The 19,197-nt window shown below is 54.4% G+C and overlaps 8 protein-coding genes across 8 annotated transcripts; 3 read left to right on the forward strand and 5 right to left on the reverse strand.

Annotated features, from left to right (window-relative positions):
* Positions 1-123: 123 nt before the first annotated feature.
* Positions 124-1,878, reverse strand: QC761_705060 (uncharacterized protein; the record flags this gene model as incomplete). The annotated part of the gene is made up of 1 exon (XM_062882076.1): positions 124-1,878. One exon carries the CDS (start codon positions 1,876-1,878, stop codon positions 124-126), a length of 1,755 nt encoding a protein of 584 aa, XP_062728078.1.
* Positions 1,879-2,072: 194 nt separating this feature from the next.
* Positions 2,073-3,893, forward strand: QC761_705070 (uncharacterized protein). Its single transcript, XM_062882077.1, has 3 exons — positions 2,073-2,473; positions 2,561-3,401; positions 3,460-3,893. The coding sequence occupies exons 1-3, from the start codon at positions 2,398-2,400 to the stop codon at positions 3,830-3,832; spliced, it is 1,290 nt and encodes a 429-aa protein (XP_062728079.1). The 5' UTR covers positions 2,073-2,397; the 3' UTR covers positions 3,833-3,893.
* Positions 3,894-4,303: 410 nt separating this feature from the next.
* On the forward strand, positions 4,304-5,187 carry QC761_705080 (uncharacterized protein). Its single transcript, XM_062882078.1, has 3 exons — positions 4,304-4,557; positions 4,625-4,703; positions 4,866-5,187. The coding sequence occupies exons 1-3, from the start codon at positions 4,527-4,529 to the stop codon at positions 5,023-5,025; spliced, it is 270 nt and encodes an 89-aa protein (XP_062728080.1). The 5' UTR covers positions 4,304-4,526; the 3' UTR covers positions 5,026-5,187.
* A 237-nt stretch (positions 5,188-5,424) lies between these two features.
* Positions 5,425-9,168, reverse strand: AKL1 (Ark- serine/threonine protein kinase; the record flags this gene model as incomplete). The annotated part of the gene is made up of 3 exons (XM_062882079.1): positions 7,708-9,168; positions 7,518-7,615; positions 5,425-7,461 (listed from the first exon to the last, which is right to left on the reverse strand). Exons 1-3 carry the CDS (start codon positions 8,609-8,611, stop codon positions 5,425-5,427), a joined length of 3,039 nt encoding a protein of 1,012 aa, XP_062728081.1. The 5' UTR covers positions 8,612-9,168.
* A 132-nt stretch (positions 9,169-9,300) lies between these two features.
* On the reverse strand, positions 9,301-11,662 carry QC761_705110 (uncharacterized protein; the record flags this gene model as incomplete). The annotated part of the gene is made up of 6 exons (XM_062882080.1): positions 9,301-9,835; positions 9,902-10,764; positions 10,821-11,002; positions 11,063-11,190; positions 11,244-11,314; positions 11,371-11,662. The coding sequence occupies 6 exons, from the start codon at positions 11,660-11,662 to the stop codon at positions 9,599-9,601; spliced, it is 1,773 nt and encodes a 590-aa protein (XP_062728082.1). The 3' UTR covers positions 9,301-9,598.
* Positions 11,663-12,857: 1,195 nt separating this feature from the next.
* QC761_705120 (uncharacterized protein) lies at positions 12,858-16,615 on the reverse strand (the record flags this gene model as incomplete). Its single annotated transcript, XM_062882081.1, has 2 exons — positions 16,262-16,615; positions 12,858-16,211 (listed from the first exon to the last, which is right to left on the reverse strand). Exons 1-2 carry the CDS (start codon positions 16,307-16,309, stop codon positions 12,858-12,860), a joined length of 3,402 nt encoding a protein of 1,133 aa, XP_062728083.1. The 5' UTR covers positions 16,310-16,615.
* Positions 16,616-16,890: 275 nt separating this feature from the next.
* syf2 (Pre-mRNA-splicing factor SYF2) lies at positions 16,891-18,242 on the forward strand (the record flags this gene model as incomplete). Its single annotated transcript, XM_062873160.1, has 2 exons — positions 16,891-17,780; positions 18,065-18,242. 2 exons carry the CDS (start codon positions 16,891-16,893, stop codon positions 18,240-18,242), a joined length of 1,068 nt encoding a protein of 355 aa, XP_062728084.1.
* On the reverse strand, positions 17,856-19,065 carry QC761_0104850 (uncharacterized protein). Its single transcript, XM_062873161.1, has 2 exons — positions 18,764-19,065; positions 17,856-18,686 (listed from the first exon to the last, which is right to left on the reverse strand). Exons 1-2 carry the CDS (start codon positions 18,868-18,870, stop codon positions 17,978-17,980), a joined length of 816 nt encoding a protein of 271 aa, XP_062728085.1. The 5' UTR covers positions 18,871-19,065; the 3' UTR covers positions 17,856-17,977.
* Positions 19,066-19,197: the final 132 nt, after the last annotated feature.

Genomic DNA, 19,197 nt, shown 5'->3' on the forward strand with positions numbered 1-19,197 from the left:
CCAGGTGTGTCCAATTTCGCAAAAACAAGCCCCTATTCTCCTCGCCACTGTCGCGTCCAGGTGTGTCCAATGTAGATTCCCAGTTGGGAAATGTGAGCCGGCGCCAAAACATTGATGACTCCTTCAAGCTTGTCGTCGTCTACAAGGCCTCACCGACCTCTTTGACTGCCTCTCCTGCTCCTCCTCCTCTTCCTCCTCCTCCTCCTCACCCCTGCTCCCCCTTTCACTCTCCTCACTCTCACTCTCTTCCTTCTTGTCCTCACCACCATAACCCGCCCCAGCACCACTCAAATAACTCCCCCCCCCATCCATCAGCTGCTCCTCCCCAACCCACCCGGCCTCCACAGCAAACCTCACCACCTCCCCCGCCCCCCCAAAGCTCATCACCTCCCTCGGCTGCCCAGGATCAAGATGAACCCTCAACTCCCTCGTCTCCTCCTCCCACTCCCTCAGCACTTTTGCCTCCCCCCTAAAGTTCTCCACCATCCACCCATAGATATAATCCAACCACAGCACATTAGTATAAGGATAATACCCCCCCCAATCAACCCTCCTCTTGCTCCCCTTCCTCCTCTTCACCGCTCCCGCCGGCAACTCATAAGCCGTAGTATGATACTTGGGCCCCAAAATACCCCTATCCCCCCTCAGCAAAAAACTCCTCATCCCCCTATAAACCTCACACTGCGGCGCGTGCTCGCTCGTGAAAATGCTCAAGTCCTTTTCCAAGTCCATAAACACTTTCCCCCCTGGACGGTCCGGATCCGAAGCCCGCGAGAGGCCGTAATCCAGTATCGTGACCTCTAAGCCAGAGTTGTTGAATCTGTACCCTGACCCTGGCGACAGAGGGGGACGGGCCTGCCTGACACATAAATTCCCCTCGTGAAGATCCCTATGCTCAAACTCAATCAAATCTTCTGCTCTGGCAAGCGCAATCGCAGTGTGAAGAAAAATATCCCATAGCTGTTCTGAAGTCGTAATCTCAAAATCCTCCAGCGCCGTGCCCGCATCACCTAGCTCGACGACGAGGAATCTGGTTTCGTCGAGGTACCTGCTTGGGGAGGGGTACCACTGCAGCCGGTCGGGATCTTTTCTCTTCTCCCGGCGATAAAAGGCTTGGTGGGTTTCGAGGAGTGATCTGGGGGCTTTGCCCTGGGCGATGTAGCGTTCTTTGTAGATTACAAACCCGGGGATGTCGGCTAGCCATTCGGATATCTGGAGCTCACCGAGCATGTCCTCGTCGGTGTGGGGTTCTTCGTCTACCAGACCCGAGCGGGACTGGGCTTTGGTTTGGGGTTTGATGGGGGAGTCGAGGCGGATGACTTTGATGATGGAGGTGCCGAGGGTATTGGTTATGCGGTAGACTTCTGCGTAGGAGGCCTCGGCGATTTTCTCGATGGTGTTGGAGGGGGGGCAGATTTCGGACCAGGTGAGGGTGCGGAGGGTTGATGAGGTGGAGGAGGTGTCGGAGTGGAAGGTTGAGTCTTCTTCTTCTGAGTAGGGTTGTGATGGTTTTTGTGGTAGACGGCCGGAGACTGGTTCGTCTTTTGGTACAGGGGTTGGTGCTATTCTCCGTCTTGGGGGAGGAGATTGTGGTTGCTTGGGTGTTGATGGCTGCTGTTCGGGGGGTGGTGGTGGTGGTGCTGATGACGGTGGGGTTGGTGTTGTTGAAGGGATCTCCTCCTTGTCTTGAATTACCACTTTCTCGTCGAGTGTCACCGATACCAGCTGTTTTGTGATCCGAGTGACCTCATGTGATTCGACTTCCACCTTGGCCTTTCTCGTCGTGGGCGGGCTTGTTGGTAATGCCTCAAACAACTGCTCAGCCCTCGTCTTCCTCTCGGATTTGCCATATTTTCGAAGTGTGGTGGTGCGTGACATTGTTCTTTTTGATATTGGAACCGTTGTATAGATTCGTAAAGCACCTTGATGGTTCGTGGTTAAAAGTCGGGCTTCAGCCTTGTCATTCGTCAATGTGCTGTGGAGGGTTGCTAAGGGCAACCGAGATGGGAGACCCTTGCCCCACCAGATCTCCCACTTTGCTGATGCCTGTCTCACTCTGGGGAGGGGGGGGAGGCATGAGGGGCATCATGGAAGTGGTCGTCTTGCTTTGCCGTATCTTGGACATTTCAGACCTTCAAAGAACCGCTGAGATATGTCAGAAAGCGTTCATCTTGTAATTCAGGATTGAGTCCAAATGCCCAGAGGTTGATAAAAGCGATAAGCATAGCTCGATAGCGCCATCCAGCGTTGAATTGACGTCCGTGCTTCCTGCAGGGTGCCCCACATTCAATTCCCAATTGCACACGTCAGGGGATTTCTCAGGCCTTGGGGTGCGACACGAACTTCTTGCTTCGACGCAACCTCACCCAAATCGCCGACCACCGCACGCGACAAGCTATGGCGAACGTTATTGGAAACCTCTTTGGAGGCCAGAAGCCATTGAACCCCGACCCTGTCAAGGGCGGTGATTCCGGTGAGTCCATCAGTATCCATTGCGCGCACATGCCCGAGATGGAAACCGTGGCCGTTACTCTAGACAGCAGCTAACGGTCTCCCAAAGACTTTGCAGACTTCAAGGAGGGCGCCGAGCCATCTCCCATTCCCTTTACTCCCGTCTCCAACACCCTGACCGGAGCCCAGCCCGTGCAGACACTGCGCCCCTACACAAAATGGTACCGCCTCGACGAGCGCCATTCCCTCTCTGAGTTCAAGGGCGAGGGCATCGTTCTCTCCATCATTGGCCTCTTCCTCCTCTTCCACCTCTTCGGCGCTGGCCGCAACCGCACCAAGGCCAAGAAGTGGATCGAGGCCAACAACGCTCCCCTTGCCGCCGAGTTCGCCTCCGTGGGCTTTGACGGGGTTCCGTCCTCTGAGACCAAGGTGGCTGAAATTCGCGAGAAGAGTCTCTTCGAGTTTGCTACCTACGCCACCGGCCGTGCCAACGTCGCCTTCGTCGATGTCAAGCTTACTCTTGTCAAGCGCTTCAACCCGCTCACCTCCATCTTCGAGGCCGCTCTTGGATTCTTCTGGGACAGTTTCCCCGCTCCCAAGGATGTCTGTGACGCTACCATCTATCCCTTTGATGGAAGAGAGACCCAGATTGTGCCCTCTATCCCCGGCACTGGCGAGCTCCAGGCCAAGGACAAGAGCACCTATGACAACTTTGTTTGGGCTCTTGTTCACAAGGACCAGATGAAGCAAGTTCGCGATGATCGCTACGACCTGTCTCTTACCGTCACCAAGGACCACCCCAAGCTTCCCCAGTGGTTGACCGTCATGAGCGAGAGCGCCGAGATTACCGACCTTCTTTTGACCCCTGAGCTCATCAAGGCTGCTGAGAACGCTGGTGATTCTTTTGAGTATCTGATCATTTCTGACCAACCTGTTGAGCAGCCCAAGACGTGAGTTTCCCGGCTGCAAGCCTTGTACTTGAGCTTTGGTTAACATGGACCCAAACAGGCTCGATGAGACGGTTCCCCGCAAGCGCATCTTCCTCCGCTACTCGCTGCCCTCTAACAATGACTACACCAACCTCGTCCCCATCTTCCAGTACTTCCTCCGCATCTCTGACCAGCTCGCCAAGTCGGCCCACTTCCGGCCCGAGGTTGTCAAGAAGGTCAAGGCGGTCCGTGAGAACATGATCAAGAAGATCCAGAAGGCCGAGGAGGAGGAGAAGGCTGAGGAGCGCGCGATTGAGAAGGAGAAGGCGCGCAAGGCCAAGCGTGATGCTGAGCTGAATGCGCTGGACGCCAAGGGGCAGAAGAAGTATCTTGAGAAGGAGCGCGAGAGGGAGTTGAAGAAGGGGACCAAGAAGATGACTACCCGTGCTTAGGGTGGCTGAAATGAATTTTTTGGGTAGCCGGTTGGGGGGTGGTTTTTTGGGTTCGTTGGGGCGGCGGGGGGCTATGTCTGTATGTATAAAAAGGGGTACCGGACGGATGGATGGAAAAGGGGGATGAATGATGGTGGGCTGGGGATGGATATACGAATTGTTACTGTATAAAGTAATGTGTAAATTGACGCGATGTTACATTTCTTGTATCTCTAGCTCCATGCTTGCCGCTGAGTCGGCGATTGTGTAGTTCCTGTGGGTGTCTTGACGGCGACTTGTACAGCTGACAAACTCGGCATCAATGGACCAGAGTGATATGATGTCGGTGCTACAAAGTGATGCCCGACATCCCGCTGGTGGTCCCCGGCCCGAGATATCCAGAAACGGACCCACTCACACCGAAGGGCAAGGTTAAGCAGGTCGGCGATGTGGAGGGACGGGATAAGTGGGGCCGGCGCTGGCCCCCAGAAAGCGGGATATGGTAAGTCGGCGACTGCTTTTCTGGAAGAGCGAGACGGGAACTATCCTCCTGGGGTTTCATATCTCAGCTGAACTTAAGTTGGACATATAGCTGATCGATTCATCCCCTCTTTGTTTTTTTTTTTTTTTCGGTTGGAGCGCTGGCTGTTTTTTGTAAACCCCTCAACCCAGTCAACTTTTACTCAGCAAGCAAAAGACGAGAACAAAAGACAAGATGTGCTTCGGATCTTCCTGCCCCAACTGCTGTTAGTACTTGTCAGGACTTTGTTGGATCCAGACCCATGATGATTGCTGACATTGAGGATGGTATAGCTAAGCAATCCTGGCGAGGCTGCGGCTCCCACGTCCCCTCCGTTCTCGGGTCTGTTCCCGAGGATAAGTGGTGTACTTGGTATGTTCTTCTTCCCTCCTTCCCACCCTTCTTTCCCCCTTTCCCCCTTTCACATCCATCCTGTCCATGATACACACAACCCCCATCTCACAGCCGTTGCCCATCCATTGCAATATTCTCAATAAATCGTCACGCATGACAAAGCTAACAACCCCCCAAAAGCGAACCCAAATTCACCGTCTCCGGCAAGGACTACCCACCCCAAGCCGGCCAAGGCAAACCCGCCGGCTCCTCTTCTGCCGATCAACAAGAAGAAACCCCCTCAGGTTCGGCCGCCCTGTCCTGGTTCACCAGTTTTCTTGGTGGTGGAGGCAAGAAGTAACCATATTTCCCGTTTCCAGAGTTGAAGTAAACGACCGGCAAGCTTCTCATTATCGGTCCCTGAACCACCTACAAATATCTGGGGCATCTTCTGAAATAAAAATCAATATTTGGCTAAAAAATCCAAGTCCACCCATCCAAAAATGCTGCTCATATAAATGCCTGTAAAAAACCAAAGCTCTGTTGTGTGTGTGTGTGTGTGTGTGAGAGAGAGAGAGATACATTACCACCAGGTGCATACGCTCCCCCCCCCCCACGTCTCTCCACTCTATACCCAATTTTTCATCGTTGTTGTATATAAAATTCTTTCGTCTTCATTAACACCTTGTTGATCATGATACACCTTCCCCTCTACCACCCCCCTAATCTACCCATCATGTACCACTCCTCCTAACACCATCTATCTGCCACCCTCCCTCCCCAAATCCCTCTCCACCATCTGCAAATCCGGAAACCTCTTCTGAAAATCCCTAATATAATCCTCCTTCTCCCCCGCCGTCATCTTCAGCAACGCAGCCCCCCCATTCCCCGGTAAATCCACCGCCAACAACGCCTCTCTCTTAACAGGCGAAGCCGGCCTGTTTATCATCCCACCACCCGCCTGTTGCTGTCCCAAATGCACCGGCTTCGGCGGCGGCGCAGGCAACGGCTTCCCACCCGAACTCGTCCCCGGCCTCCCTCCTTTATCCCCAATGATACTGCCCGGTTTCCTCGGCACATACGGCGGTTTCTCCTCCCCAACCCCCCCCAATGATGATGTTGATGGCCGATCAGTATGCTGTCCATACCCCTGCGCAGTCCTAACAACAGCACTCCGATTGCTCTCATCCAGCAAACTCTGCACCTTGCTCTGTATCGCCTGCGCCCTTGACGCTCCGCCCCCTCCCCCTCCCCCAGCCGGTTTAGGAGGCGGGACTGGACCACCACCCCCCCCTAAACCACTGCCCCGTTGCGCAACTCGCTGTCTATACTCCGCCTGCGCGGCAGCGACCCTGGCCTCCTCCTGCGCCAGCATCTGCGCTTCTTGCTCGCGCCTCATCTCAGGCGTCATCTCATCCTGGTCATGATCATCATCGCTATGCCCGCCCGTGGCTACCGATCCCGTAATGGGAGTCAAAACATCATGACGGTCGAGGTCTTTGAGCGGAGACGGCGTCCGGACGATAGGACCAGAGGAGGAATTCCCGCCTTCAAACCGCTTAAACGCATCGCCAAACCTGCCTGCGAGGATATTCTTCGCTCCGGCGCCGATGGAAGACAGACTCCCCCGCTTCGTGTGCTTATGGGATTTGTCCTTCTTGGCCGGTTCCGGGTCTTCGAGAGAGCGGAGAAAGTCAACGTTGGAGGCAATGTTTTTGTCTTCTTCCAGTTTGGGGGTCGACGGGCGGCTTCTGTCGAGGGAAAATCTTGGAGAGGGGGCTTGTTCCTTTTCGCGGAGAAAGTCCAGGTTGGATTCGAGGTGAGTGCTGATTGGTCTTGGGCGTGATGCAAGGTTCTCCAGGCTTGGCCGTCCGCCTTCTAGGGACGGCCTCGAGGAAGAAGGATGGCGAACGTGGCCGGCCTGTGATGTGCCTTGATATGATGGCGTCCGGGAAACTGACCGAGCTGCTGGATCTCCGAGCGCCGAGGGAGCAAGACCGAGACCTGTCTCTGGAGCTCTGGGTACACTGGCTGCGCGGTGACCATCAGCAGGTGGGAATCGATACACTTGGTACGGCGAGGGTCCTTCCGCCGGCGGTGGCGATGTCATGGTGCCAGTCGACACCATGGTTGGTTTAGGAGTTGGCTGGTAAAGAGGCTGCGGGGGTGAAGAAATTGCCTGCAGCTCGGGGGTGTTGGAAATGATGGTCGACGCTCGGCTGGCCCCAGGTTGTTTTGGTGGCGCAGAGGCAGACTTGAGCGGAGGAGACACCCGTGATGGGTCTGCTGCCGCTGGATAGGGGTTGGCTCTGCTTCCGTCAATGGACTGCCGTTGGCTTGGTTGCGTTGGATTTGGCGAAGGCGAGGGCTTGATCTGGAAAGCCTCATCTGCCAACTTCTCCGCCACCCTTGTTGACAGATCCTTGGGTAATTGCGGCGACCCCTGGTCAAAGTCGAATTTGGATCCATGGTCATGTAGAAGCGAAAACTGGTCAAGAGACGGGAATTTTGATGACAGTTCATCCCCGCCCTTGATTATTGGCCTCGCATCAAGCGCGGCAAAGGGATCTCCATTCGTCACCTTGGGTGACGTGACTGTTGCTGTTGTCGGAGCACTGGGCTGGGCAGCCGGCACTCGGCCTCGCCTCATGCGCTCAATCTCGGGAATGACCTGCTGTTCCTGAGTGGCTTTCGGAGAAAACACGGCGCCAACAAGAGGCGGCGACGTGACCTTTTGCTGTAGTGATGAACTCTGTTTATGCTGATGAGGGTCTCCCTGCGACTTCCCCGAGTAAATCTAGATGTCCGAGTTAGCAACCGCCTTTCACTCTTCAATCTCAACAAGTGACTTACATCTTTGACTGGTGGCTCCCGGCCCTGCATTTTGCAGGCCTCACGGAGTACCTGATAAATATTCGGCCTGGCCTGCTGATTTTCACGCAGCATCCAGCCTAGCAAAGATCAGCTTCCAAAGTCAACTTTCCAACCTTCTCCCCCCGGCCCCCCCCAAAAAACAAACAAACAAAAAAAAAAAAAAACTCACCAATAAGTCCCTTGAGCCTATCTGAAAAGGCAGGGTAACTAGGATATCTGAAACTGGCATTCAGAATAGCAAGCTGTCCCTGCTCCTCAAAAGGCGTGGTATAATAGCAAAGCTTGTACAGCAGCACGCCGAGCGCCCAAATGTCCGACTTCTCGTCAATCGGCTGTTTCCTGTAGACATCGACCATTTCCGGACTCCTGTACTGCATCGTGGTGTGTTTCTGAACATCCTCATCCATCAACCTGCACTCGACCACCGTCTGGGGAGCCGCGCGCGGTGCCGCCGCCGAACCGAAATCGCAGAGCTTGAACTTCCGGACAGACCCAACCATGGTGATTAGCACATTCTCGACCTTCAAGTCGCGGTGCAAAAGCGGCGGTCGGAGGTAATGCATGCAGGCCACGCCCTCAGCAACGTCGGCAAAAATGTTGAGAATCTCGGGTTCCGTCAGCCGGTGCTGCAGGCGCGTGTTCATAAAGTCGATCAGCCCGCCGCCGTTGCAGTACTCCATGAGCAAAAACACCTCGTACCCGCCGCCGCGCAGCTCCGATGCGTGAGAGTCGATATACGTGACAATGGCCTTGTGGCCCTTCAGGCGCTTCATGGTCTCGACCTCGGTGCGCATCCCCCGCAGCGATTCCTTGTCCGGGACGGCGACCCGCTTGAGCACGGCCAGGTCGGTCCCGTTGACGGGGGCGGCCAGCTTGACCAGATATACATGTGCGAAGCCGCCCTCGGAGAGGTATTTCTGAATCACCACGCGGTGGTTGCCGACCTGGATCTTGGTGCCGGGGGAGAAGGTGCCCGCCGGTGGTGCGCCGGGGATGCTCCCTGGTACGGGTGCCCCGTAAGGTACTGCGGGCCGCGCCGCTGCCGGCACCGCCGCCTGGCCGTACGAAGCCATGACCGTGAAATTCCTCCGATGGGCAGCAGCGTGTGTTTGGTGAAGCTGCGAGGTATCGGGGAACACGGGTTCGGGGCGGTCGGGACCGAGAAAAAGGGGGCGGTCGACAGTCCGGGGCGGTGAGAGGGGAGGGAAACAGCTGGACACGGAAGACGACGAACGGAAACGGGGAGCGACTGGTTCGCGGGGGGGGTGGGAGGGAGAGGGTGGACTTGGGCGGAGCAGGTTTTGGCTGGCAAGCGACTTTCAGGGCATCGATGGGGAATTCGGTTTCGCGGGGGAGTGGTTGCTGCCTACGCTACGCGCCGCATGGCCGAGCAGTGGTCGGTTCAGCAGATATTGAATCTTGAGTGATCCTCGAGGATGACGACAAACGTTTGCTTTGGGGGACAGAGGCTGAATTCGATGTTTGTCGTGCTGCTCATCCAGGTACAAGTACCGCCTGAAAGACAGACAAATGCCAATGCCAATGCCAGGCAGGTCAGTGCTTACACCTCACTGCACACGGACAACTCAGGTGGAGCCAGCTGGCAAGGGATGGCTTGGCATTTCCCCAGACCCCCAGTTCAGGGGGGGGGCCACTTTCAGGGGACGACGGGCCAATTCAGGAGGAGCCACATCAACGAAACACCTCACCACGACCAACGCATCAAACTGTTAACATCTCGCGGCCTGATATTGTATACGCTTTTAGACTCAAAAAAGAACAAGCCGATATAGCTTTGGACATGACTGATTAGGTGCGTACTCTAGTCTATATAGATTTCATCCCGAGAAAATAACTACGTCTCATCTTCACCGTAATCATCTCCCAAACCAGATGCCACGGGCGATTCCCTCTCACCACAAGACATCTTCATGCAAAAAATGGTATCCAGTCATAAAATCCCCACAAGCCCACATTCCAACACACAACAACGCTCTGTACCAAACGCTTGCCCATGTACATCATCATCAACAAGAGGAAAAGAAAAGATGGTCGACAGATCAGAAAAGGGCTCCCAACATGCGTTTGCGTAAGGGTTTCTTTTCTTCAGGCTCGAAATTGACCGGATCCCTAAACTTGGCATCCGTCTTGAGATCAATCGCGTGCAGAGGCGTCTGCAGCCTCCACTCTCCCGTCTTCACCTTCCACCCGAGCCAGAGAACAAACATCACCGGTGCGGCCAGGTAGCCCTTGAAGAACTTCTCAGCCGTCTCCGCCGCAGTAGCACCTGGTTTAGGCTATTATCAACAAAAAGAGTCAGCAAATATCACTATGATGAAGGACAAGAAGATGGAAAAACAGACCTTGGCGCAGACGTAGAAGGCGGCTGCGAGACAGACGCCGTTGAAAATGAGGGCAATCCAGCTTCCCCAGACACCACCTGATGGCTTGTATGGGACCAGGTCAAGGGACAAGCCTTGGACCTCCATAGCCTTCCGGAAGCGAATGTGCGCGAGGCAAATCGAGCCCCAGATGAAGAAATACGTCACGCCAGTGACGGCAAGAAGCCAGTCGAACAACTTCATACCCGCATCGTTCGGTGCCAGCCCGACATACGCAATCAAGGCAAACAGGAGGAGCACGATGGTGCAACGCACAGGACGGCCCTGCTTGTCGATTTTGGCCAGGCAAGTGGGTGCCATGCCAACTTGAGCCATCGCCTGGACAGTGCGAGTGAAACCAAACGACGACGAGTTGGCGACACTGATGACGGCGATGGTGATGACGCCGTTCATGATGTGTGGGAGCACCTTGATTCCGGCATCCTGGATCGCCAAAACGAATGGTGATGCTTTGCTGTTGGCGCCCTCTGATCCGAGGAGTCGGGGATCGTCGGATGGCAAAATCAGGCCCATGATGAATAGGTTGAGAATGTAAAAGAAAGAGATGCGCCAAAAGACCTGCTTGCAGGCTTTGGGGACCGACTTCTCGGGGTTCTCTGATTCGGCCGCCGCGAGACCGGCCAGTTCGGTGCCGCCGAAAGAGAAAGAAGCGATCACAAACACGCTGGCAAAGCCCTCAAAGCCGTTCCTGAAAGCACCCGGGTCGCTCCAGTATTCGCCGCCCAAGTATCCCTGCCTTCCCACAGCGCCCGTGTTGATGACGATGCCGAGTATGATGAAGCCGGTGCAGGCTATGATCTTGATGACGCTGAGGGCACATTCGACTGTGTTTTCGTGTCAGAATGCGAGCTCCGTGCTGTGCTCTAGTGGGGACACAAACCTTCGCCATATCCTCGAACTCCAAATATTTGAATAAGTGCCAGTACTACCAGAAACACCGTCACCCATACTCCCATGTTAATTGTGTCATTCCAAAATTGTATCGTGATCGAGGCCGCAATAAGCTCAAAAGGAAGGATGATCAGCCAGGTTAGAGCGTAGCCCCAGCCGATGGCAAAGCCCCTGAGACATGACAGTTAGCGATCACCAGTCTATCACGTATAAAAATAACAGTGAACTTGCCATGTTGGGTCGAGAAATCTTAAGCAGTGTTCGAAAAAGGCGCCATTGGAAGGATAGACGACCGAGAGCTCGGCGAGAGCCTGACAAGTAAACAACATCATTATTCCGATGAGAGTGTAGCATATAAGCTTGGAGAAAAGTTAGCTCGAGTTGGCTCTGTTAATAAGATAGATGCACTCACCACGCTGCCTGGTCCACCTGCACTCAACGCTGCCCCAGACCCAATGAAGAGACCAGCGCCAATCGCACCACCTGGAAGAGAACGGTTTTGTCAGAACAATACCACCATCCGCAAGCTGGGGACATACCCATGGCAATCATTTGAAGATGCCTGTTCTTGAGGGACTTCTTGAGCTGGTTGTTCTCGACCGGGGTCAGTATCCCCATCTCCTCGTCCCGGCTGCTGGAGCGGGAAGCATTATCCTGCGCTATCACCTTGGTGCCGGCCTCGTCTGGTGTAGTCATGTCGTCGTTTCTTGCTTTTGATGAACGTGGTTGTTGGGGTGGTCTCGGAACAAAAAAAAATGTGACATAAATGGCCTGAGCGAGGAAGGCCAGCAGAGCAGACAAGGAGGGGGATAGCGGGCTATTAGTATGCATGGCGATGCCGCCACCAGAATGATAACGAGAATTATGGTTTGGAATCTAGCAAGCCAAAATCCCTTGGCGCTATACTGGTGTTCACTGGCATGGAAGATAGCAGAAGATAGATTGGTGAACTCTTGATATTGGCCCCCGTACAAGTCGTCCGCCGTCGGGATTGGGTTGGTAGACGGGGAGGACTAGAAAATGCCCTCCGGTTTCCATTCTGGGCCGGATCACAGACTTGTTCTCTCGGAGGGACCGAGTAGATCTCTGTTATCAGGGCAAAGGTGCCGGTCGAGTGTTCTGTGGGTCGGAGATGGACATAAGGTTTGGACGATGCAATGACACCATCCTGACAGGACCCTAGGTCTCCACTGTCCCCCTGCCAGGGTTGCCAGTTCGAATGCCATTCCATCTTGACAGGACCCTTCCTGCCGATCGATGGAACCAAACCAAAGCGTTGGTCTTTGAGCTGTCGAGCCGGCTACTTCTTGACGGTCAGGTTACCACGTCTCACTGAACCAGAAACGGTCTTTGACAGTTCGTTCTCCGTCTTCCTTTTCAACTGTTGGATCATGAACCAAGCGTTTGCTCAACCGGTCAAGTTAATCTAGTCTTTGATAAGCATATCCCAGAGCGATGATTCGAACGGCAACTAAGTACTAGGAGAATCGGACGTACGCAAACCTCTCCGAGAACCTGGAAGAGAAGAGAAAGCTCCACCCAGAATCAAGCAACACCATGCGAGAATGCGAGAAAAGCTTGTGGCCGTTGTGAAGGGACTTGTGTCGTGGTCCCCAGCTTCCCCAGGGAGTTCCAGCCAGCATATTCCTCCCGACTTGTGAAGACACCAGCTTATCTCGTCACCCGCGCTGTGTATGGGGCACCTCCTTTCTTCATGATGCAATGGAACAAGTCCAGAGACCACCACCCCATGACCCAAGAAATACTATCGAGCCATTGACATCATACCTCGATCAACCTGCCCCATCTCGGTGTTAACACCAGTCCGATTCACATGGTCACCGTTAGAAGTGACGACAGGTGGCCGGCGCCCGTAACGCCGGGATTTCTCCACGTTCCCGGATGTAAGGCCATGTGCAACAACCAGACTCGACTCTGGGGAATGACACTATTGTGAAGAAAGACCATCACTTGTACCTATTCGTAAAGATGCCCTCAAAGCTGTCACAACTTCAACCACACCTCTCTACCTTCCCCCAACCTCCACCCTCACAAACCCAAACCCCTCCATCACCGGCTGCTTAACCTCCAACCCCCTCAGCAACCCCCTCTCATACAACCTCAACCAAACCGCATCCCCATTCACCGTCTCCATCGCGTCCTTTAATTCCTTCTGCCCAGGCAAGACATCAACCATCAACTCCAAAATCTCATCAAACATCTCATCCTCCACCTTGACATAGGAAACAACATCCCTCACCAACCCAACCGCCGCCTCCCAAAGCCGCGTAGATTGTGAAAACCTCCCGCCCCCTGAAGGTGTGGTATACGACGAGGAAACCATCTTCATCCCCCCATTATCAGGAGATGTAGTCGGCCCACTGCCAAAATCAAGGTTGAGCAGTCCCCCTGTTCCAATCGAGGATGACAACAAACCCGTAGAGGCCGTAGAAGTAGGAATCATAATCCCTCCCCCATCACTTCTATTCCCACCACCACCACCACCACCACCAATCAACCCCCTCCCCTTGTTACTCGTCCCCTTCTTCTGACCCATAGCCTCCGCCTTAACCTTGATCATCCAAGCCCTCAACCCCTGCCCCTTTTCTCCCCACACACTCCTCAACCTCGTCCCCAAAAAGTCACCCGCCCCTTTACACAGCCCCCCCAACGCCTTAGCAGCCGCTATCGCAACAAAGGGCTCCGGATCATGCAACCTCGTGGTCAAAACCGGCCAGATCACGTTCACAAGCGGTAAGAATGCATTCTCCGACGGGGACAAGGCAGGTATAACGGTTGTGATAAGATCCAGGAGTGATTTCCTCAGGGTAGGAGTAGGAGAGGTAAGATAGTGCTGCGTCAGCGTCAGTATCCTAGTCAGCAACTGATACGTCGGCGTCTGGACAGCTTCTTTCTCTTCCTCCATCTCCTTCTTTTCTTCATCATCATCATCATCATCATCATCCTCAGCAGCTTCCAGCTCCTCAACAAACGACTTCTCCTTCCTCTTCTCCCTCCCCGGACCCCAGGCCTTTCTCGGGACAGGCCGAAACGGCTCCTCAGCCCTCGATTTCGACCCCTCCACTCTCGCAAGATGCTTCCCCACCGTTTCCAGAATCCCCTCCACCCCCTGAGGTCGATAACCCCTCTTTTTATGATCAACAGCAGGTTCGCTGTCACCACCCGCAAGAAGCAACACATCCGACTTCACCCCCTGCGTCACGACCTCCCCCAAAACATCAAACAGCCCCTCAACAAAAACAGGATACCCATGATAATTATCCAGCGCCGCAAAAACAGCCTGCACCGTATCCTCCAAAAACGGCACCAGTTTCGGCCCCGTCAGCCTAATCATCATCGTCAAAACCCTCGTCGAAGCGGGGCTTATGTCAAAAGTATTGAGGCGTAGGGAGACAGAATCAAGCATGTAATCCGCATTGTCGACAATCAACTCCGACACGGAACCATACCCGCACGAAGAGGCGAGAATGTTCAACGTAGTGATCGCATGCCGCCTGAGTTGAGGCTTTTCTGACCCGAGAAAGGTAGTGACAGGATACAAGACGTCGATGAGCTCGGGGCGAAAGTCCTCTTCGAGACGGGTGGCATAATACGCGGTGACCTCGAGGGCGAGGGCTTCGAGTTGCCAAGGGGGGGGTTCGACAGAATCAGAGCGGGACGCGAGAACAGAGGTGGAAAAGTCGTAGAGCTCTTGGAAGGCTTCGTCTTGCTGCTGGGTCTCGCCCAGTGCAGAAAAGTCAAAGAGCTCGTCCATGTCGGCAGATTGAGCGTAGCTCGACTTGAGGAGCTGAAAGGCGAGCCAGAAGGAGGCAATCTGTGTTGTGGGTTCATCCGAGTCGCGGACGTAGCTGAGCATAGAGGTTGCGAGTTTGACCTGTAGACTCGAAGGCCCGATCTCAGAGATGAGGGAGCCGAGCTCGTTTCTGGTAGCCTTTTGGCCTTCAGAGCCAAGAATGACAGGGCTGTATGTTGCCAACTCGGTATTTCCTGATGTGATGAGGGCTGTGGGCTGAGATAGATCGACGGCGCCTAGGTCATCAATCACCTTTGGAGGTTTCGAAGCCTTCATCAGAGTGATGATGCTGTCTCTTAGTGAATCAGCCAGAGAATCGTCCAAAGTTGACGAGTCCATCTGCATGGCAACTGCTAGCTTGCTTCCCCGGAGAATACTTCTGATAGCCAATTGCTTGGTCTTTTCGTTGCTGGATTGCATCATTCTTGGGAGGCCAGCGACCCAGCTGTACAGGGCAGATTTGATGCCGTTGCTCAGCTCCGGGTAGATGCTGACGAGGTCCTGGAGGCTGGTCTCGAGTCTTGATTGAGCTGCGTCATCCTCCTGCAACATCAGTGCTGTCTCGACCAATATTGATTGACTGTCAGCGAGTGAAGCGTGACACTCATCCAGCAGAGCGATACATAGTCTGTAAAGAGCACGCTGGACCTCTTCAGACTCATTACTTCGCAGCTTGAGAACCGCAGATAAAGCAATCTTCACTTGAGCAGCAGTTGCTTTGAGCCATGACGGTGTTAGTTCGATATCCCTGGACTCTGAGTCGCCTTCGGATTTTGTCTCCTCCGCGGCCGGTGTGGCTGTCTCCAGCTGCCGGAGCAGACCCCTGACCTTGAGGTCACCCAACACATTGACAAACACAAGCTGGAGGGCTTCCAAACAAGCCACAAGAACTCGCTTTTGAGTTTGCCTTTCAAGCGGCGGAGACAACCGTTTACCGAGACCAGACACCGTGCCAGGCAGAAACTGAGCAAGAACAGAGTTGTCTCTGGTACTGATGAAGACAGCCCGCAAGCAAGCCACCGCCTCAAGTTGAATCAAAGAAGGAAGATCCTCGGTGACGGCATCAATCATCACAGTGACACTGTGACCAAGTGCCGGGATGGAGTCTTCTCCAGGAATCTCCGATCTTTGAAGCCGAGCAGGGTCGACTGAAGTGATCAAGGCTCCCAGCGTTTTGAACCCTTCAATAATCGTTTCTTCCGGAACGTCCTTCTTCCTTTCTTGACCGGGCACACCACCAATGGTGAACGAAAGAAGAATCAAAAGCTGCCGAAAAAGGGCTGCCGATGTTTTGACCTTCCACCCATGCTGTATGAGTTCTCTAAGTAGACGGATGACGCCCTCGACCACCCGCATCGGGTATTGGTCCCTGTCACGGAGGACTTGCGACAAAGGGACAAAGACATAGTCGGCGAGCCTGTCGTCTAGGATGCTGTCATCTTGGCTGGCCTGGGTTGACCAGAGTTCAGTGAGCGATTCGACATGTTGCAGAATCTCTTTTGCATCGGCTGTCTTGTCCTGGGAGCGGACGGCCAACTGGTTGAGAGGCACACAGACCCGCTTCAACTGTTGCAATGTCAGTCAAAGTGTCTGGCATTGATGTGAGCACAACCTACCTTTTGGAAGAACTCGGTCCTCGGAGTAGAGACTGCGATTGTCGACATGGTGTTCAGCCTGGAGCACCGCTCATTAGAGATCAGTTGGGCTTCGGTGGTTGCTTTCGAGAGGATGGCAAGTGATGGATGCTGAACTTGAAGCTCGCTCTTGCCCAGCTGCCTAACGGCTCAAAGTTGAACAGCCCAAGGTATCCCAAGTCACAGCTGCGATGCCGATATGCTGAATGATTTTCAATGAAAAATTAGATGTACGCTGCTAATTCATATTTCTCATGTCTCTCAGAGTGTTTGAATGTGGTTCCATAATGGTGTCTCAACAGCGGCTTCAACAGCGGCTTCTACAGCGGTTGTGCCGCTGTAACTTTGGGCCTTTGGCTCGCCGTAAGCTTCGAACCCGACTTGGGTGAAGCAAAAGTATCAAGGGTTAGGGTTACGACAAGACTTTGGTCCCACAAAAGCCAACAAGGTTCTTTTCGCAACAACCGTCTGGCCCACAAAGTCCACCATTCATCCATGATTCCAACTTGCGACTTGCGACCGTCATCCATCATCACCAAACAACAACAACAACAACAACAACAATAACAACAATAAACAACCACATAACCCCCCCCCCCTTCAACCACCAAATGGCCCCCACCACCAAAAGAAAATCCCCCGCCTCCGACCGCGAGGAAGAAACCTCACCCGAACCCTCCTCCAAGCGACAAGCCACACCAACAACAACAGAACCATCAAATCCCACCCCATCAGCAGAACCCCCGTCACAAACCTCAACCCAACAATCCCGCCTCGCCCGCTTCAAAGCCCTCCAAGCCCGCGCCAAATCCTCCTCCACCCAAAACCTCAAAGAAGCCACCAAAGAATCCCAACGCCTCGCCTCCGACCCCTCCCAACTAACCGCCATAAACCGCAAGCACGCCGTAGCCTCCCACAAGCTCCTCAAAGCCGAAATCGAAGACTCGGGCGGCGACTTTGAACGAAAGCGCGCGTGGGACTGGACGATCGAAGAGTCCGAACGCTGGGACAAGCGCGTCAAGAAGAAGGACGCCCACAGGGACGACACCGCCTTCCGCGACTACCAGCGCCAGTCGGAAAAGTCCTACAAGCGTCAGCTCAAGAGCATGGGCGCGCCCGATGTCGAGAAATACACCCGCGACAAGATGGCGGCGATTGAAAAGGCGGCCGCCGAGGGGACGCTCGAGATTGTCGAGACGGAGGACGGGGAGATGATTGCTGTTGACAAGGATGGCACCTTTTTTAGCACGGCGGATTCGACGGATTTTGCGCGACATAAACCTGACAAGGCGGCGGTGGATAGGCTGGTGGAGGATCTGAGAAAGGCCGAGGAGGCGTCGCTCAAGAAGAGGAGGGAGAGGCAGGCTAGGAATGGGGAGGATAATGGGGACGTGACGTATATTAACGAGAAGAACAAGCAGTTTAACCAGAAGCTGGCGCGGTTCTACAACAAGTACACTGCCGAGATTCGGGATAGTTTTGAGAGGGGAACTATGGTTTAGTTTGGATTGTTTTGGGGTTGTAACATCAAAGAAGAAAAGCATTGGACGAGCGATACGGAGTTCAACCATGACGTGGGGTATTCTATTCATCTTACAGCAACTGGCGATGCAGCCAATGTTCGCCTGCTCATGGCAAAACGATCAAAATACAGTTACTGCTACTTGACTTCACACAGCCCGCCTTTCTGGTCTGTCTCTAAAGCATCGTCTTTCTCCACCCCTTGGTCCCCAACTCCTCAATCTCTTTTGGTTCAACAACCCCCCTCACACTCTGGTCACCCAGCCCCTCCACCACCGCATCAGCCACCAAGTCCACCTTGAGAGGTTTGATTGCGGCCGCCCCCAGCACTCCCCTGAGCAAACCCCCCGTGAGCCCATCCACCGTGCTCGCGACCAGGCCCCCGGCAGCAATAGGCAGGCTCACAGCCCTAGAACTATCCCACATGAACGGCGCGCGGTAGAAGACCGATCTCAGTTTGGGAAACTCGCGTTGGATAATGTCCTCTGCTTCCCGCTTGGTGGTGATATATCTCGAGGGTAGGACTGGCGCTCCAGCAGCGGCGGAGATGTACCCGAAGCCTTCCACCCCTGCCTTTTCGGCCTCTTTTGCGAGGAGGATGGCGCTGTCGCGGTTCATGGTTTCGTAGGTTACCTGTCTGCGTGTGTTGATGGGACTTGGGTCGCCGGGTTTGCGGTCTAGGGGGTTGGCGGAGGAGGGGCGGCCGGAGAGGAGGGATTTGTAGTCTGCTTCGAGGAGAATGCCGAGGGTGTGGACTATGTGGGTGGCTGAGGGGAGGAAGGGGAGGTAGGATTGGGGGTTGAAGATGTCGCCTTTCTGCCAGGTTACTGAGCTGGACCAGGAGGGGGGTGGGGAGGAGGAGGGCCAGTGGGGTTGGCCGGAGCGGCTATGGGAGAGAGGGTTAGATAGATAATACGGGGGGGAAGGGAAGGGAAGGGAAGGGAAGGGAAGGGGGGGAGGTACCTGATGGAGATGACTTCCCAGTTGCGGGCGACGGCGGAGCGGCAGATGCGGGAGCCGAGGAAACCGTTGCCGCCGAAAACGATGAGGCGTTTGGTTGCGGTTGACATGGTGGGATGTGAGAATGGAGAGGGGGTGCAAATTAGGTGGATGGGTGAACGAGATGGGTTGATTTAGAGAAAGCACAAGAGAAATTCAGGGTGTATGTATGAGAGCTATCAATTGACATTTCGCTCAACCGAAGAACCCAAGGCTCACCAGATCAGCAAAGCTCGCCGTCCGATTCACAAGCTCCCAAGCTTATGATGAGATCATGCGACAAGGGACTTGCCGGCCGCCGCCCGGGAATTTTTGTCAGTTTAGCGGCTCTCCAGCAGGGATGACACAGACCAACCCGGGGAGATCTGCCCCCGCAATCAAGGCTTGACCCGCAAACT

This window comes from Podospora bellae-mahoneyi, chromosome 7, assembly GCF_035222275.1.
Source record: "Podospora bellae-mahoneyi strain CBS 112042 chromosome 7, whole genome shotgun sequence".
NCBI classification, from domain to species: domain Eukaryota; kingdom Fungi; phylum Ascomycota; class Sordariomycetes; order Sordariales; family Podosporaceae; genus Podospora; species Podospora bellae-mahoneyi.

Bases quoted from the DNA above. Each gene is read 5' to 3' on its own strand.
- QC761_0104850 (XM_062873161.1), bottom strand. From the start codon at position 18,870: ATGTCAACCGCAACCAAACGCCTCATCGTTTTCGGCGGCAACGGTTTC. The intron at 18,687-18,763 runs GTACCTCCCCCC...TCTCTCCCATAG, and splicing joins TGGGAAGTCATCTCCATCAG to CCGCTCCGGCCAACCCCACT.
- QC761_705080 (XM_062882078.1), top strand. From the start codon at position 4,527: ATGTGCTTCGGATCTTCCTGCCCCAACTGCT. The intron at 4,558-4,624 runs GTTAGTACTTGT...AGGATGGTATAG, and splicing joins ATCTTCCTGCCCCAACTGCT to CTAAGCAATCCTGGCGAGGC. The intron at 4,704-4,865 runs GTATGTTCTTCT...ACCCCCCAAAAG, and splicing joins GAGGATAAGTGGTGTACTTG to CGAACCCAAATTCACCGTCT.
- QC761_705070 (XM_062882077.1), top strand. From the start codon at position 2,398: ATGGCGAACGTTATTGGAAACCTCTTTGGAGGCCAGAAGCCATTGAAC. The intron at 2,474-2,560 runs GTGAGTCCATCA...GGTCTCCCAAAG, and splicing joins TGTCAAGGGCGGTGATTCCG to ACTTTGCAGACTTCAAGGAG. The intron at 3,402-3,459 runs GTGAGTTTCCCG...GGACCCAAACAG, and splicing joins CCTGTTGAGCAGCCCAAGAC to GCTCGATGAGACGGTTCCCC.